Source organism: Polyodon spathula, chromosome 15 (genome assembly GCF_017654505.1).
Source record: "Polyodon spathula isolate WHYD16114869_AA chromosome 15, ASM1765450v1, whole genome shotgun sequence".
In the NCBI taxonomy this organism is placed as follows: domain Eukaryota; kingdom Metazoa; phylum Chordata; class Actinopteri; order Acipenseriformes; family Polyodontidae; genus Polyodon; species Polyodon spathula.
Genome location: NC_054548.1, coordinates 2744756 through 2761792, shown reverse-complemented (window position 1 = coordinate 2761792; position 17037 = coordinate 2744756). Strand labels below are relative to the sequence as shown.

Sequence of the window (17037 nt, the reverse complement as noted above, 5' to 3'; positions counted from 1 at the left end):
TTTAGCAATGTTTTATTATTATTATTATTATTATTATTATTATTATTATTATTATTATTATTATTATTATTATTAATAATAGTAGTAGTAGTGGTGTTTACATTACTTGTCACAATGCAATTGCATTGAGAATACAGGTCTGTTTCTACCCCAGGACCTCTCATTCTGTTGACCCACCAGATCCTTGTTCTACCAGCTCTGTGCAGGAACATGCACTACATATCAGTTAGATTGCTGCTTATATCATTAAAAACATACCTTAGAGTGCTCTTTAAGGCAGTTGTCTCAAGTTGAAATGAAAGAGGCAAACTTTTATGTTATTTATTTATTATTTATTATTTTTTTTAATTTTTTATTTATATTTATTTATTTATATTTATTCTTTTAATATTTAGATAAATTTATTTTAATGTTTTATATTCTTATTTCACATTATGTATTTATTATAATTATTTTATATAAAACAAAAGAAAAAAAAAAAAAACAACACAAAAAACAAAAAAAAAAAATAAAAAAAAAAAAAAAAAAAAAAAAAACAAAAAGAAAATCTTAAAAAAAAAAAAAAAAAAAAAAAAATATTATTTTATTTTTTTTTTTTTTTTTTTTTTTTGTATTTTTTAATTTTTTTTTTTTATATAATTATTTTTTTTTTTTTTTTATTAATTATTTTTTATATTATTTTTATTTATATTTATATGTATTGATTTGTTTTATTAAATTTTTATAATTAAATTATTATTAATATATATTTTTAATATTTTTTTATTTTTATTGATTTTAATATTTATTATTTAATATAATATATTTGTATACTATAATTATTTTAATTATTATTATTTTTAATTATATATTGATATTTATATTTTATTTTTTTATTTATTATAAATTTTATTTATATTATTTTATTATTTTATTAATTATTATTATTTATTATTTTTTAGTTTTTTATATTATAAAACCAAATAAAAAAAAGTTATGGATTTTTTATTTATTTTATATTATTTTTTTATTTATTAATTATTTTTTTTTAATAGATTAATTTTAAATTTTTATTATTTTTATTGATTTTATTATATTTTATGAAAATTTTAATATAATATTTTTTATTATTTTATATTTATTATTATTTATTATGTTAATATTATATTTTTTTTCATTTTTTTTTAAATTTTATATTATATTATGTGAGGAGGGTGGGGGCAGCCACAATCTTAATATTATTAGCACCGTTAGAAATAATAATCATATTCAGATTTTTTTTTTTTTTTTTTTTTTTTTTTTTTTTTTTTTTTTTTTTTTTTTTTTTTTTTTTTTTTTTTTAAAAAAAAAAAAAAACAAAAAAGTTTGAAAGAGGGCCACGACGCCACAGGCTGGGGAGCATTGCTGTTCGGGCGCTGCAGACACACACAGAGCCCTTTAGAGCAGCAGGGGTACGTCAGCCCCTCATGTGATTAGTGGGGAGGAACATCGCTGGAAGCATGGGGACGCACGCCAATCCTTCAGACACGGAGGATGAAGGGTGCCTCACGTCAGCAGGTGTCACACGATCGCAGACACAACCCAAGACTAAGAACCCTCCAGGACTTGACTCGTTAGATACAGCAATTCCCCAGGCCCAAAGAATACTCTTTGATTTACATAAGCAGCATTTGATTTGAAACCCTGCTCACTGAATTTACCCATGCACATGCTGACAGACAGACCTGGGGCCAACCAAAAAGCACATTACCAGAGACACGCACGCTGTCCAGTGAATGACTGCAGTATGAAAGCTAGAACAAAGTGTAGTAAAATAAAGGGAAAGCACAAGTAAACAAGAGGAATCTCAGAGGAGTCTTTATTTCCTTAATTTTTGTTATTTTTACCAAAACGTGACCCACAATAGCAAAGAACCTTCTTAAAATAATCTTAATGTGAGTTTGTATTATTCAACAGTTCTTGTGTAGATAAGTATCTCATATGCTGTTGATCAGTTATTTATTTACCTTACACACAACATGACTTGCAGGGGATGTGGGGGCTGTTTGCTTATTTATTTACCCATCTATCTCTCTCTATCTCTCTCTCTCTCTCTGTCTCCTCTCACACACAGAGACAAACAATGTCACTCTTCCCCTGAAACACGTGGGTTCCAGTGAGTGAGCCAACCCCACAGCCTCCCAGCTTGTAAGCTATTCCTGAACACAGAAGGAATTCACAGCACACACTTCAGAAGACAAGCCCAGACCTGACTCCAAGTAGGCCTGTTTCTATCAGAGCGCCGTTCCCCCTGTCTGCCGGGCCAGAAGCCAGGAAGCAATCGCAAACAAACTGAGGGATAATATTTCTTCCAGCGACAGGCAGATTAAACTCACTCACATGGTCCTGTTCACTCATTGCCTCCCAGCTTTCCAATTGAAATGTGTGAGGTCACATCGTCACTGCACAGCAGAGAGCTGCACTGCGCCGAGCCAGAGAGGCCACATCGTCACTGCACATCAGAGAGCTGCACCACGCCGAGCCAGAGAGGCCACATCGTCACTGCACAGCAGAGAGCTGCACTGCGCTGAGCCAGAGAGGCCACATTGTCACTGCACAGCAGAGAGTTGCACCACGCCGAGCCAGAGAGGCCACATTGTCACTGCACAGCAGAGAGCTGCATTGCGCTGAGACAGAGAGGCCACATCGTCACTGCACAGCAGAGAGCTGCACTGCGCTGAGCCAGAGAGGCCACATCGTCACTGCACATCAGAGAGCTGCACCACGCCGAGCCAGAGAGGCCACATCGTCACTGCACAGCAGAGAGCTGCACTGCGCTGAGCCAGAGAGGCCACATTGTCACTACACAGCAGAGAGTTGCACTATGCCGAGCCAGAGAGGCCACATCGTCACTGCACAGCAGAGAGCTGCACTGCGCTGAGCCAGAGAGGCCACATTGTCACTGCACAGCAGAGAGTTGCACCACGCCGAGCCAGAGAGGCCACATTGTCACTGCACAGCAGAGAGCTGCATTGCGCTGAGACAGAGAGGCCACATCGTCACTGCACAGCAGAGAGCTGCACTGCGCCGAGCCAGAGAGGCCACATCGTCACTGCACAGCAGAGAGCTGCACTGCGCTGAGCCAGAGAGGCCACATTGTCACTGCACAGCAGAGAGTTGCACCACGCCGAGCCAGAGAGGCCACATTGTCACTGCACAGCAGAGAGCTGCATTGCGCTGAGCCAGAGAGGCCACATCGTCACTGCACAGCAGAGAGCTGCACTGCGCTGAGCCAGAGAGGCCACATTGTCACTGCACACCAGAGAGCTGCATTGCGCCGAGCCAGAGAGGCCACATTGTCACTGCACACCAGAGAGCTGCATTGCGCTGAGCCAGAGAGGCCACATCGTCACTGCACAGCAGAGAGCTGCACTGCGCTGAGCCAGAGAGGCCACATTGTCACTGCACAGCAGAGAGCTGCACTGCGCTGAGCCAGAGAGGCCACATTGTCACTACACAGCAGAGAGTTGCACTATGCCGAGCCAGAGAGGCCACATCGTCACTGCACAGCAGAGAGTTGCACTACGCCGAGCCAGAGAGGCCACATCGTCACTGCACAGCAGAGAGCTGCACTGCGCTGAGCCAGAGAGGCCACATTGTCACTGCACAGCAGAGAGTTGCACTACGCCGAGCCAGAGAGGCCACATTGTCACTGCACACCAGAGAGCTGCACTGCGCCGAGCCAGAGAGGCCACATCGTCACTGCACACCAGAGAGCTGCACCACGCCGAGCCAGAGAGGCCACATCGTCACTGCACAGCAGAGAGCTGCACTGCGCTGAGCCAGAGAGGCCACATCGTCACTGCACAGCAGAGAGTTGCACTACGCCGAGCCAGAGAGGCCACATCGTCACTACACAGCAGAGAGCTGCACTGCGCCGAGCCAGAGAGGCCACATCGTCACTGCACACCAGAGAGCTGCACCACACCGAGCCAGAGAGGCCACATCGTCACTGCACAGCAGAGAGCTGCACTGCACTGAGCCAGAGAGGCCACATTGTCACTGCACACCAGAGAGCTGCACTGCGCCGAGCCAGAGAGGCCACATCGTCACTGCACACCAGAGAGCTGCACCACGCCGAGCCAGAGAGGCCACATTGTCACTGCACACCAGAGAGCTGCACTACGCCGAGCCAGAGAGGCCACATCGTCACTGCACACCAGAGAGCTGCATTGTGCCGAGCCAGAGAGGCCACATCGTCACTGCACACCAGAGAGCTGCATTGCGCCGAGCCAGAGAGGCCACATCGTCACTGCACACCAGAGAGCTGCATTGCGCCGAGCCAGAGAGGCCACATCGTCACTGCACACCAGAGAGCTGCATTGCTTTTTTAATGAGTTATGCTTCATCATGACAGTCTTTCTGTTGTTTAAAAATAACCCCAAGTCTCTCTGGAGACACTAAGCAAATCCATCATATCACACAGGTCTAAAACTGCCCAGCTATTACCTGGTATTCCAGTCCTACTCTGTTACAATAAACACTAGCTTTAATCAATGTACAACAGCCATGAGAAATTCCAGGAAAGGGTGCAGTTTCGATTGAAGGATATGGCATATGAAGATTGACTGAAAGAGCTGAACCTGTAGAGAGACTTAATAGAGGTATTTCAAATTGTCAATGGGTTTAACAAAGTAACAGCTGAGAATTATATCCTAGAGAACAGAAGCAGGGGCCCCGGGTGGAAGCTGAAGAAGGGCGTATTTAGAACCGAGGGGAGAAGGAGATTTTTCACAGAAAGGGTGCTGAACCACTGGAACAGGCTCCCGGAAAGAGTTGTTGAAGCAGAGACTATCGGATCCTTCAAGAATAGACTGGATGCTGTCATGTACAATACTGTATAACCTTCTCTGTGACCACAATAAGACCTTTAGCTAGCCACCTGGAGGAAGGGCGGTCCATTTAGCCACGGAATCCCAGTGGTTCCATTTCCCCTAATGACTTGCTTTGGGTTTTTTTTTGTTTTTCCTCTCCTGAATGCTAACGGACCATGCTGGCAGCAAAGCAAGCGAGCATAGACAGGCTGAATGACCTTTTCTCATTCTAGAATTTCTTATGTTCTTATGTTCTAACTGTATTTTAACATCCTCTACCAATTTCTGCTTATTTATTTAAACATTAATGCTAAATCTCCTTAATTCAACAATCCTGTGGCCATGAATTGCATTTAGGTGAACACTGGGGAGGCAGATGTGACAATAATTGGGGGATATGTCCAAGAGAGTATAGTTACTGACTCTGATGGTTTGTCACAGTCTTGCTACTACCAGTGGCACCACCTGTATACTATTAAGTATATACACCAACACCACCTACTGGACACCTAACACATTACAGCATAATTATTTTGTATTTCTTTGCTCTTTAACCAGTGAAACCCATTGAGTCGAAGCCTTGTTTACAAGAGTGTCCTTCAGTAGACAACATTCATTTCACATTACTAAATACACTTAGCACATGACTTATTAGACTATAAAAACATTATCATTGGCTCAGCCTGGGATCAGAAACAGTTACACTGTGACAATTCTTGAATAGTAATAAAAATAGCCTTGGTCATGAGGCTAAATTTAAACTTATCCGAGTTATTTATCAGATCAGATTATTGATCACATTCAGTACAATACCACTGGGCAGTCAGGTTTATAGTTAACAGGGGGTATGTTATGTGGATCTGTATGTTTGAAGAAATAGGTTTCATTTAGGTTATCAATGGGCACCATAGCACATTTATATGAAGTAAAGAGCGCTGTATGTTTAGAATCCAGCCCGCTTCCTCTAAGTGATTGAATAGACTCTTAAACAGCGCGGGTCACAAAGCAGCGCTGTATATTTAGAATCCAGCCCGCTTCCTCTAAGTGATTGAATAGACTCTTAAACAGCGCGGGTCACAAAGCAGCGCTGTATATTTAGAATCCAGCCCGCTTCCTCTAAGTGATTGAATAGACTCTTAAACAGCGCGGGTCACAAAGCAGCACTGTATATTTAGAATCCAGCCCGCTTCCTCTAAGTGATTGAATAGACTCTTAAACAGCGCGGGTCACAAAGCAGCACTGTATGTTTTTTATTGAATAAAAGGCCCTTAGCGTTTTATTATTTCAAGTCAATAATACGTTTTGCTGCCTCCAAAAATGGAATCAGAAATCACAAGGTTTAAACTTCTCAAAGTAACCACATCTTATCAGCGAGCAAACAGAAATGATCATTTGAGGTGGTAATGCACCTCAAATATTAGATTTAATAACAGTGACAGCATTGCTGTTGATAACATTGTACCTTGCAGGAGGGGCTGTTGTGTGTGTTTAAGCTCCTTGCTGTCTGCCTCCCACCTCACTCATACTTGATGCTGTGCTGTGGAAAAACACCGGGCTACTTGACAGATTTGCCAATTAAGAAAGTTTCCAAAGATAACAAACTCTAACCTGTATTTGCTCAGGTATTGTTTGAACGCACCTGCGTGAAGTTTGTTAATAGGGTGTGATAAGAGAACCACTGCATCTCCGCTAATGGTTGCCGAGTAACCACAGAATAAACATTGGCTTTTGATTATTACTTTAGTTTCATTCAGTGCAAAATTAAACGGAAAACAATGTTGCTTGAAAAACAGGATCTCTGAACTTTGTCTTGTAGGATTCAACCTTTGTGGTAGCAAAAAGACTTGAATAAGAAAAAACAATAAGGGTAAATCTAATTCTGTGGTTTTCTTCCAGTCTTGATTCAGCCTGCATGTAACCTGTACCCTGTGTGCTTTATTCTGTACATTTGTGTTATTTATATTGGGTTGGGTGCTATTGTGGGGACTGACATAGAAGTTACCGCCTGAATGTTTCACTATTGTGGCAAAACGGGTAAAAGTAAAAGTTTTGCGTCAGTAGGACTAAGAGACAGCAGATTACGACAGGCCATGCATCAAACATCACTCAGGACAGACAACACTGTCTCCTTGAACGCGGTCTCGCTTTGCCAGCTGATGGTCATGCTTTTCGACTTTGCGATGGGCCTCTCTCAATAATGCTGCAGTCATTTCATAACAGGGCACTCCTGATCGGCAAATCCTCAAAGCACATCGATACAGAAACAGACACTCCCATTGTCACCTGTCTCTAATCACAACCGTCCATTCACTCAAGAGCCAACCCTATGGATATGCTTTAAATAACATTTGCAGGCACACACACAGGGCTTGCATCAATACACTGATTGGGTTAGCATATCATCGGTGATGTGTTCATTTAATCACAATAAATACTGCTCCGCTTTAACTGTTTATACAGTGCTGCTTTCAAACACCCACTGTGGTTTCTAGTGTCAATCCAATACCAGAGACAGCAGCTCTCTCTGAACCTGCAGCAGTAGAAGAACGAGTCCTTTCACACAGCCAGGCTGCAACGAGACAGCAGCTCTCTCTGAACCTGCAGCAGTGGAAGAATGAGTCCTTTCACACAGCCAGGCTGCACCGAGACAGTAGCTCTCTGAACCTGGGGTCAGTTTGGAGCAGCACTGTTAGACTTCGCACTTTAAACAAGGATGGGGAGTACTATAGAACAACATAGCGTCAAATTCAAGTGCAATATACTGAAAATGGCCCTACAAAAACTTTGTTGAGTGGAGTTACCTTTCCTATAGACCTTTATACCACTCTGCAGTGTTGAGTGGAACTCTCTTTCATATAGACCTCTATACAGCTCTGCAGTGTTGAGTGGAGCTCTTTCCTATAGACCTCTATACCACTCTGCAGTGTTGAGTGGAGCTCTCTTTCATATAGACCTCTATACAGCTCTGCAGTGTTGAGTGGAGCGCTCTTTCCTATAGACCTATATACAGCTCTGCAGTATTGAGTGGAGTTCTATTTCCTATAGACCTCTATACAGCTCTGCAGAGTTGAGAGTGGAGTTCTCTTTCCTACAGACCTCTATACAGCTCTGCAGAGTTGAGAGTGGAGTTCTCTTTCCTATAGACCTCTATACAGCTCTGCAGTGTTGAGTTATCTTTCCTATAGATCTTGATACTGGTCTACAGTGTACACTTTATTTTATATCCTCATGCATAATATTTTGATTGTTTCTTTTTTTTTAATCTGTTCTTAATGACCATTTTGATTCTGCATGTTAAATAACATCACGTCATATCTTTCCTTTGGGGCACAAGCTCTGAGCCAGCCTGTAATGAAGCCAATAGAAAACTGCATTGTGCATTTCCTCCCCCAAGAAAGAGCGAGTTTGTTGAAGATTTGCAATGGAACATATCTACAGTAAGCCTGTGAGAATGGGCCTGCATTGCAAAGGTTAATAAAATCTCAATGGCCTTTTTTGAAGCTACCCTTCTGTGCAAGCTAAAGGTGCATGCAAAGTCCCAGCTGCAGTGTGCCAAAACTGAGTCATCATACCAATCCAGCCTGCACAAGAAACTCTTCTCACAAACAGCCAGCCTCACAGCTTGCACAAGAAACTCTAGTGCAAAGTGCTTTCTCTCTGCTAGGATCTCTGAGTAAGCAAGTGACTCAGATAGCTTTGTTTTTCCAATTTCACTGCAGGTCACAACCTGTCCAGTTGATAGGGAATAGAAACAGGGATGTCATGATGGCGATCTATCTGTATTAAAGTTCTTAAGTGCTTATGTTAAGGGCTGCGACACTGCAATGATCCAGCCCCCCTGACTGTATTTAGTGGTGATGAGCCCCTGCAGATCCCATCTGATAATCCTCTATTCTCAGGCTGAGAGCATTTAGCAGCGCTCTGAAGCCTAGAACCACGGGGCTAGACACAGACACACACCAGTGGAGACTTTCATAGAGATGTGCAATTAACCCACAATACACATTCATAACAAGGCAGTCCTGCTTTCCTTCTTTCAGTGCAATGTTTTGAGAGAAACAGAAATAGTAATCAGATCACATTACCAGGGAAGCAAAGCAAAACAAAAACCCTGAAAGCTTGTGTATGATCCTCTGTTTTACAGACCAATTGCGCCACCTTGTGGATCGCTACCAAAACTACACCATACATGTTCTCGGTTATTTATATTATTTATCAACCCAGTTACCATTTGGTTTATATTCTACAGCACATGATTAGAAACTAGATCATATACGTTTGGTGTCTCGTTTCAATCTCTGTTCAGCATTTTTCCTCACTCAAACTATTTTTGTTGTTGTAAATCATTGGTACACTGCACTCCAATCGATTCTGGAACAGTACAGGGAATATATTTAGGATCCTCTGCGCCATGTGCGCTGGCTCTGCCTGCCTGTCACTCAGACTACAAGGACGAGTGCCCTGAACTTCCTCCAGTCTTCTAAACTGTGTATCATAGCCTCCTACAGACCACCCGGATTGCACTGGGGAAAAATCACATAAACTGGAGAATTGAAACACATTTTAGGAATATTTATGCAACTCAGAGAACTCCCTTGCAACATATAAGGTGTGTTCTTGTTTCCGCAGTTCTGCGAAGGATGATGAGTGACGTCACGAAGCTCCATGCTCAACAGTCTGTGCATGTCCAGCCCAGCGTAGCTTTGAAAAGCAGCACCCAGGAATACCCGCTGAAAGTGACCTGAGGGCATCAGAAGGTTTTAATGGTTAGGTTTGGGATTAGGAATGGGGTTTGAGGTTAGGTTTTAGGGCAGGGGTTGCTTGGGGTTGGAGTTGGGGTTGGGGTTGGCGTTAGGGTTAGGGTTGGGGTTGGGTCAGGGCGGCTTGATTTCGTACAGTTGCTGAGCTCTGGTAGTGAAAGGTGGCAGTAAATGCCCTCGAATCATCTCATGCCCAGCGGACACTTTCTAGCGGATATTCCTTTACGATGCTGCGGGAGGCTCTCTGCGGCTGTGAACCAAAGAGACGATGCAGAGGTCACGAGTGACCTGCCAATCGCAATTTAAATAGCTTCTCAAACTACTGCTGCCCCTCGTTAGTGGAGGCGAACGACATCTTATAAGAAGAGCACGAGAGAGGTTACAAACGAGAGGCATATCTTGCTCGCTTGGTTGTTAGTAGTTTATTGTTCCTAGAATCTCTAAGCTGTTTCTTGAAGGATCCCAGGGTGTCAGCTTCAACAACATTACCGGTGGGTTGGTTGGAGGCGCCGATAATTTTCTTTGTAAAAAAGTGCCTCCTATTTTCTGTTCTACATACCCATGTATCTAATCTCCACACACAGATACACATAATATAATAATAATAATAATAATAATAATAATAATAATAATACTAATAATAATAATAATAATAATAATAATAATAATCCCTAGATAATTTTGATTATTTATTACCTTAAAATAAGTAAATAAATAAAGACATAAATAAATGAGTGTGTTGTCGTGGCAATTGGTGATCAAAGAAATAATAAAACGAAATAAAATCAGTAAAGTCGCACCGCATTGCCTGTGTTGCTAGGGAGCGCTGCGTTCTGCAATGTGGAGACGGCGTTTCTGGAAGCTGCGTGTGACGTCATGAAAGACAGCAGCCAAGAGCAGCCGGCGCAGCCCGAGCTGGGCAACAGAACGCATACTATACAGCTGCGCGCGCAATAGCTGACGTTTACGATTTGGCGCGGCTTTGACGTCAGCGCGTCGATGTTTGGTTTTTCTCGGTCTGTTAGCGCCAAATTTGTATTTTGGACTCGCCAGGGAGCGGCAAGGACAGAGCTGCGTTCATAGCTAAAAAAAAAAATTTAACTGAACTACAACTTGAGCGACCTGGTAATTGTTGCACAGTGTTGATGTTTCAGTGTTTTTACATACACTTTTAAAATGCAGTGATCGGTGTGCTTGCACTAGATCGCACTGCAGCTCTACTGTACTAGACGCGGCGTGCTTTCTATTCAGTGGTATTGAGCGTTTCGCGGGTTCGACAGTACCGAAAACAATAGACCCGTGTTTATCAGTGAGGGGTCAGTCAAACAGGTGAAGTAAGTACGATACCAGAACTTGCACTCTGTTCGGTGTTGACGTGAACAGAATTTAAAATGTCGGAACTAGCGGGGTACTCGCCCAGCTTCAAGAGGCCGGCGGAGATCCTGCGACTGAGACGGAAGAGAGCCCGAAGTGAAGCGGGCTTGGGCTCTGGCCGAAGTAACTCTGAATCGAGCCCCGGAGGAGGGCTGTCTGGGGTCCGGCGCTTCTCCCCGGGACATCTGCTGGTCTCAGAATCCCGGGCCGGTGGGGTGAAGCGCAGGAACCCCTTCGCAAACATCGAGAACACATACAGCAGCCCCAGAAAGAAGACCACCTCGGAGTGCGTCAGCAAGGCCGTGCCCGGGAGTGGCAGCGTGGAGCCGGAGGGTGAGAACACTAAGTTGCGGATTTTCAGCGGGAATCCAAGCCGAACAGAACCGGAGGAGCTGGACCCGTTCACCGCACGCTTACTCGGAGCCGAGGCGCTCAGCAAAGACATCACAAAAGTAAGGCGTCAGCAACTTTATAGTGTAACTATACAAGGCATGTGGATCGCTGACAGTACTCTCTGTTTACACATAGCACCTGCTGATGTCATGTTTAACAGTGCTTGTACGCGGTAGGATTGTGTAAGACTCCCGTTTTTGCCTGACAATATAACTCTCTTCGTGACATTATTATAGTTTGCACAAACACCCTGTTCTATTTGAGACTGTATTTATTAGCGCTGTGGTGACCACGTTTTTTGGTACTTCATGTCCAGGTGGATCATAGATTCTTTTTGTTTCCAGGTCCAGGAAGCCTACTCTCTCCCAGAGGACGAGTCCCTTTTCGAAGAGGATTTGCTCTCCCACCCGCAAACTGCTACTTCCCTTATCGCTGTAAGTCTTTTACATGTGCCTGCATTGTCTCCAGTGATCATATTCACAAGTGTTTCAGAAGTCACTGAAGCGTGACATGTGTTTCCTAGATGCCCAGGTGCAGTCAGAAGTAGCAGCCTGCTTGTATTTCTTACCTGTTGTGCTTAATGAAGATCTGTGTGTTTGTGAAGCTCTGAAAGACCATTAGCTGGTGATGTTGCTGTCATTGTGTGTTCATAGTTAAGCAGTGTACTTCCACAGATAAGGACCCCCATTTCTGATCCTCTGGTGAGTGCAGTCCTTCATGAGACAAATTTCATTATAGTAAAAATAAATACCATTTAGAGCCTTTAAAGCTTTCTTGCCATAGCAGTTAAACAATGTCATTGTCAAGTCTTAAGACTAAAAGTTTAATATATTTAGTCATACTTGTGTAAGGGTCAGAGGCTTCCACCATCTGACTCTTGTACAAGTGACTATAGTAAAAGCATAGCACAGTGCAATGGAGCACAGTGAAAGCATGGTAAAGACCAGCGAGTTAGGGTAAAGCATGTTAATAAACATGGCTCACTGTGGTATACGATGGTCAATGTATGGCACGCCCGTGGGAAACTGCAGCAATCCCAGGGTGAATGGCACACTTGCATGGGGCACTCATTTGGAGCTTTCTTTTCTAACTCTGTGTGTGGTTGTTTCAGAGCCCCCGAGTCACGACCCCAGTCCTGCAGGAGCTTCCCTCAGGTTGCACAGAGTTCCCGGCTGACTGGAGTCTGAAGACACGCCTGCTGTTCACCTCTCAGCTGCCCTTCACCTGGGCAGAGCACCTGAAGGCGCAGGAGGAGGCTCAGGGGCTGAGGCAGCACTGCAGGGCTGCCATCAGCACCCTGCCACACAGCATACCGGTACTACAGGGGAGAGGGGACAGGCTCGCACAGGGTTATTAACGATTTACTCCTGTGAACTGCATGTACATTGAACATTGTCAAAGTAGATACACAAATACAGGATCACTGACTTTAATTAAAATTTTGTACAAGTGGTTTTATTCATTGTTTTGTAGAAACTGGTAAGTTTGGTCCATTGAGTAATATTTTGTAGCCTTACAAAGTCCCTCATGCAAGAGCTGTCTTGATTTGTTTTACTTTGTTTTGCAGCTCGTGCTGTCACTCATCTTAATTACTTCACTCTCATATTTGGGGGGTGCTTTCTTTTGTGGAAAATCTCTTAAAGCAATAAGGCTTAATGAGTGCTGTAGTCCTCGGTTCCACTCTGACTGGGCATTTGTTGCAGGAGCCTCGGAGCAGCTCGGAGCTTCGCTGTGCCTTCCAGCAGAGCTTGGTGTACTGGCAGCACCCCTCCCTGCCCTGGCTGCAGCTCTTCCCTCGCATCGGCGCGGAGCGCAGGCTGGCTGGGAAGTGCGCCCCCTGGGCTCAGGACGAGGCGCTGCAGCAGCTGCTCATGAGCGAGTGGTAAGACACGCAGGGCTATCTCTCAGCAGTTCTAGACTGCAACGTTGCATTATGCAGAGAGCTGAGGACTGGGAGAGGGTGTTTCATTAGAACATGGATAATTCCTCTGCTTCATTTATTTATATTAAAATAACCCAAAACTTCCTTTATTTTAGGGTACATAAAGTACGATTTATATTTGATCTCATTATCCATTTTAAAATGGTTTGTTTATGTTGCAGGTCTGTGAGCTTCACCTCCCTGTACAACCTCCTGCGGACCCGACTCTGCCCCTATTTCTACCTGTGCACCTACCAGTTCACTGTGCTGTTCAGAGCGGCGGGGCTGGCAGGGAGCGAGGGCATCACTGCCCTGATCTCCCCCACAACCCGGGGTCTCCGGGAAGCCATGAAGATGGAGGGTGAGTGCTGGACGGCCAGGTTAGGATCAGGGGTGACACCGGGGGTGGTCTGCTGCAGCATGCTTTTTATTTGAACCTTGTTACTTGTTCACTTTCTTCTAAAATTTACAAACCTGCGGACTATTCTTCTGGCAAATGCACTGCATGTCCTTCAACGTATTGGCTCAGTTTAGTACGACCTCTCTCATTGCTTGTTAATGCTCTGTATGCATAGCGAGGAGTCCGACCACAAAATCATTGGGAGCTCCTTCAGGACTAACAACTTGCTTTAGGTTCTGATTCTTTTCTGACTCCAATAAAATATTATGTTAATCATAGTCTGTCAGTCTTAAGTTACTTAGCAGGTGCTATTTCTAAAACTGGTTGAAAGAAGTGATGCTCCAAATATAAAATTGGCATCCATCAAAAAATAAAATAAAAATCCGTTGTGGTGGCTCTTCCTTGCAGACAGTTTTTAATAGTGACATGTTGTAGCTGTGTGTGTGTTTCCATGCAGGTATAGAGTTCACACTACCGCTGCTGGAAGAAAAGAAGCGCAGAAACCCAGAGGGGCCCGAGCCATCCCCAGAGAGAGAGCAGGACAGCGAGGACGGAGACGGCAATCCGTGAGTACATGCACTAGAAACCGTGTGTGATCTGGTGGAGTCGTCAAACTATTTCGTATGAAAGCCCTGCTACAAGTTAAGCTGTGCCGTACACTAGCACAATATTTTAATATCCCCACATTCATGTCTGATTCAGGTTGTATGTTTTGGTTTGGTTTGGTTTCAGGGCCCAAGCGAACAGTGATGATGATGATGATGAGGACGGTGGATTCTCTTGGCTGGAGGAGATGGGGGTTCAGGATAAGATCAAGAAACCTGACACTATTTCAATCAAACTGTATCCTTTAGAAAGGAAGCTCTTGCACAAGGTGTGATGACATGAGAACGAGGTGATGCAAACACGGTTAGGGATCTCTGTGTGCTGTGGCAATGCATTGAGGGATTTGAATGGGTTCCTGTGCAGCTGTTCCTCCTTGACCACCCCCCTCCTCCCCCAGCTGTAAAGAGCACAGCGAGGTTCGTCTGGATCACAAGCCTGAGTCGGTGGTGCTGGTGAAAGGGACCAACACCTTCACTCTACTCAACTTCCTCATCAACTGTAAGAGCGTGGTGGCAGCGGCCGGGGCACAGGCAGGGCTGCCCCCCACCCTGCTGGCTCCTGCTGCTTTCAGAGGAGCCACCATGCAGACCCTCAAGGTAAGCAGCTACGCCACGCACACCAAAACCATACATACGTGTGTGTGTGTGTGTAAGTCTATATATTATATATATATATATATATATATATATATATATATATATATATATATATATATATATATATATGTGTGTGTCAGTCCCATTCAGTAAGGCTAACAGGCAATTGTGATGGACTATTGTAACAAATAGTATTTTTCCCATAAATAAAGTACATTGAATGCACTGAATATTTGTCTTGGTAAGTCTGAACATTAATGTTGCTTGCGATTTCTTCTTTTTGACCGAGTGCTCAACACAGAAGATTTCAAGTACATTTACTCAAACATGACACTTCTCAAATGTTCCTGCTGTTACAATGTAGTGTGATGTCTCTGAGTTGTGGGTGTCTGGTGCCGTGTGAGTGACAATACCTCATTTCCCCTGCAGGCGCGCAGTTCTAATGTGAAGATGCAGGTGCAGACTGGCTACAGGGACCAGTTCAGTTTGGAGATCACAGGCCCGGTCATGCCTCACTCCCTGCACAATCTGACACTCCTGCTGAAATCAGCCCAGCAAGGAGCCTTTTCCATAGGGCTGTACACTTACGAACCTACAGCTGTCTTCAACACTGACCCCCGCACCCAAGGAGAATGCATAAAGGTGAGACTAACAACCATGATCCATGGGGGAGAGCATTAAAACTGGCAATGCTTCGTAAAGGGATTAGGTCAGAATGTGTAAATATCACACCTGACATTCTGGGGATTACCATGTACTAAGCTCAAATTAAAACCTGTATTTAAATTGTGTTTTCTCCTATGATGTTTGTTAAGGAATCGCCGTGCACTCAATACAAAGAGTTTGTAATGCTCACTGAGTGTCCTCCCTCTTCTTGTCCTCTCAGGAGTCTGTGGTGCAGGATCTGGTGGGCTGTGGGCTGCACCCTGAAACTCTGCAGCAGCTGGTGGAGCCGGCCACGCTGGGGAAGTCTGCCCTGAGACAACTTGACATGAACGAGTACAAGTACACCTGGAAATCCTGAGAGACACACACAACTCTCATGCTGAATACACACTGCCACACAGTGCTCACCCAGAAAAAGCTCCTGCTAGACACACAGGTGGCTTTCCCTTCCCAGCACTGCCTGATAATGTTACAGACTGCCTGCCACACCTGTGGAAAGAGCTTCTTATAGCCAGCATTCCCAATGGAATGGTAAATCCAGCTGCCAAACAGACCAATTAAAGCACAGGTTTACTGCTTAGCTGCTGTTCTCCCAGGTAGATTTACTGCAAGCTATATTGTAGATGTATTGACTGTGAGTGTTTCCATAGACAGGCTAACTGCTTACAAGTTTTAAATTGGACCTACCAGACAGAACTACATACTGCTGTATACTGTAGCATTCTCTCTGACTGGGCTGCTGCCTGCTGGTGGTATGTCTTACTGGAGACCTGCCCAGAAAACCTGCTCTTCAAAGCACACCATCATTTTCTACATCCTCTGCACACTGGGATTGGAACCTCCCTCCTGGAAGACCAGGGCACATGTGAATAGAGCAGATGGTTAATGTGAATTGGAATTGAAGAACATGCCGGTCTTGCTATGAAGTTGGAAGATCTTTGTTCTCTAATGCAATTTTTTAACTTTGTTTTTATGAAATTTGTATTTGATTTGACATGCCTTGTTCATCTGGGTATTTTATATTTTAATTAAACTGTGAATTCTTTCCCACTCCTGTCTGCTTCTGAAATGCTTTGGTGAAGTGCCTCTAGGTATAGATGATTCAGTAGATCTGTGTGATTGAACAGCCTTTTCATTTTATTTAAACTCCCTTGTTGTGGGGAAGCTAGAATTCAGTTTTCTTTGTTACAGCAGTGCTTTATAAAATAATGGGAGTATTTTTATTTTAGTACCACTGCTGCTAATAATTGATTTGTTCACAGATCTGATGTTCTTGTAACTTGCTGCATACTGGAGCTTTCACTTAAGCATTATACATACAGCAATGCTTATGTATTTATATACATTTTCACTGAAAGGACTGTACCTGTATAATAGAGGGGAGGGGAGGGGAGGGAACTACCATAATATTCACCTTTACTGCCATTTACTTTCAAAAAGACAGCCTTTGGAATTATGTTATCATCCCGGTCAAATAGACAAACTATTG

At 43.6% G+C, this 17037-nt stretch overlaps 1 protein-coding gene across 1 annotated transcript; it reads left to right on the top strand.

Annotated features, from left to right (window-relative positions):
• The first annotated feature begins 10617 nt into the window (after positions 1-10617).
• On the top strand, positions 10618-16555 carry LOC121327617 (protein downstream neighbor of son homolog). The gene is made up of 10 exons (XM_041271730.1): positions 10618-11418; positions 11704-11793; positions 12471-12674; positions 13063-13241; positions 13463-13641; positions 14138-14246; positions 14413-14523; positions 14684-14882; positions 15312-15524; positions 15769-16555. Exons 1-10 carry the CDS (start codon positions 10984-10986, stop codon positions 15904-15906), a joined length of 1857 nt encoding a protein of 618 aa, XP_041127664.1. The 5' UTR covers positions 10618-10983; the 3' UTR covers positions 15907-16555.
• Positions 16556-17037: the final 482 nt, after the last annotated feature.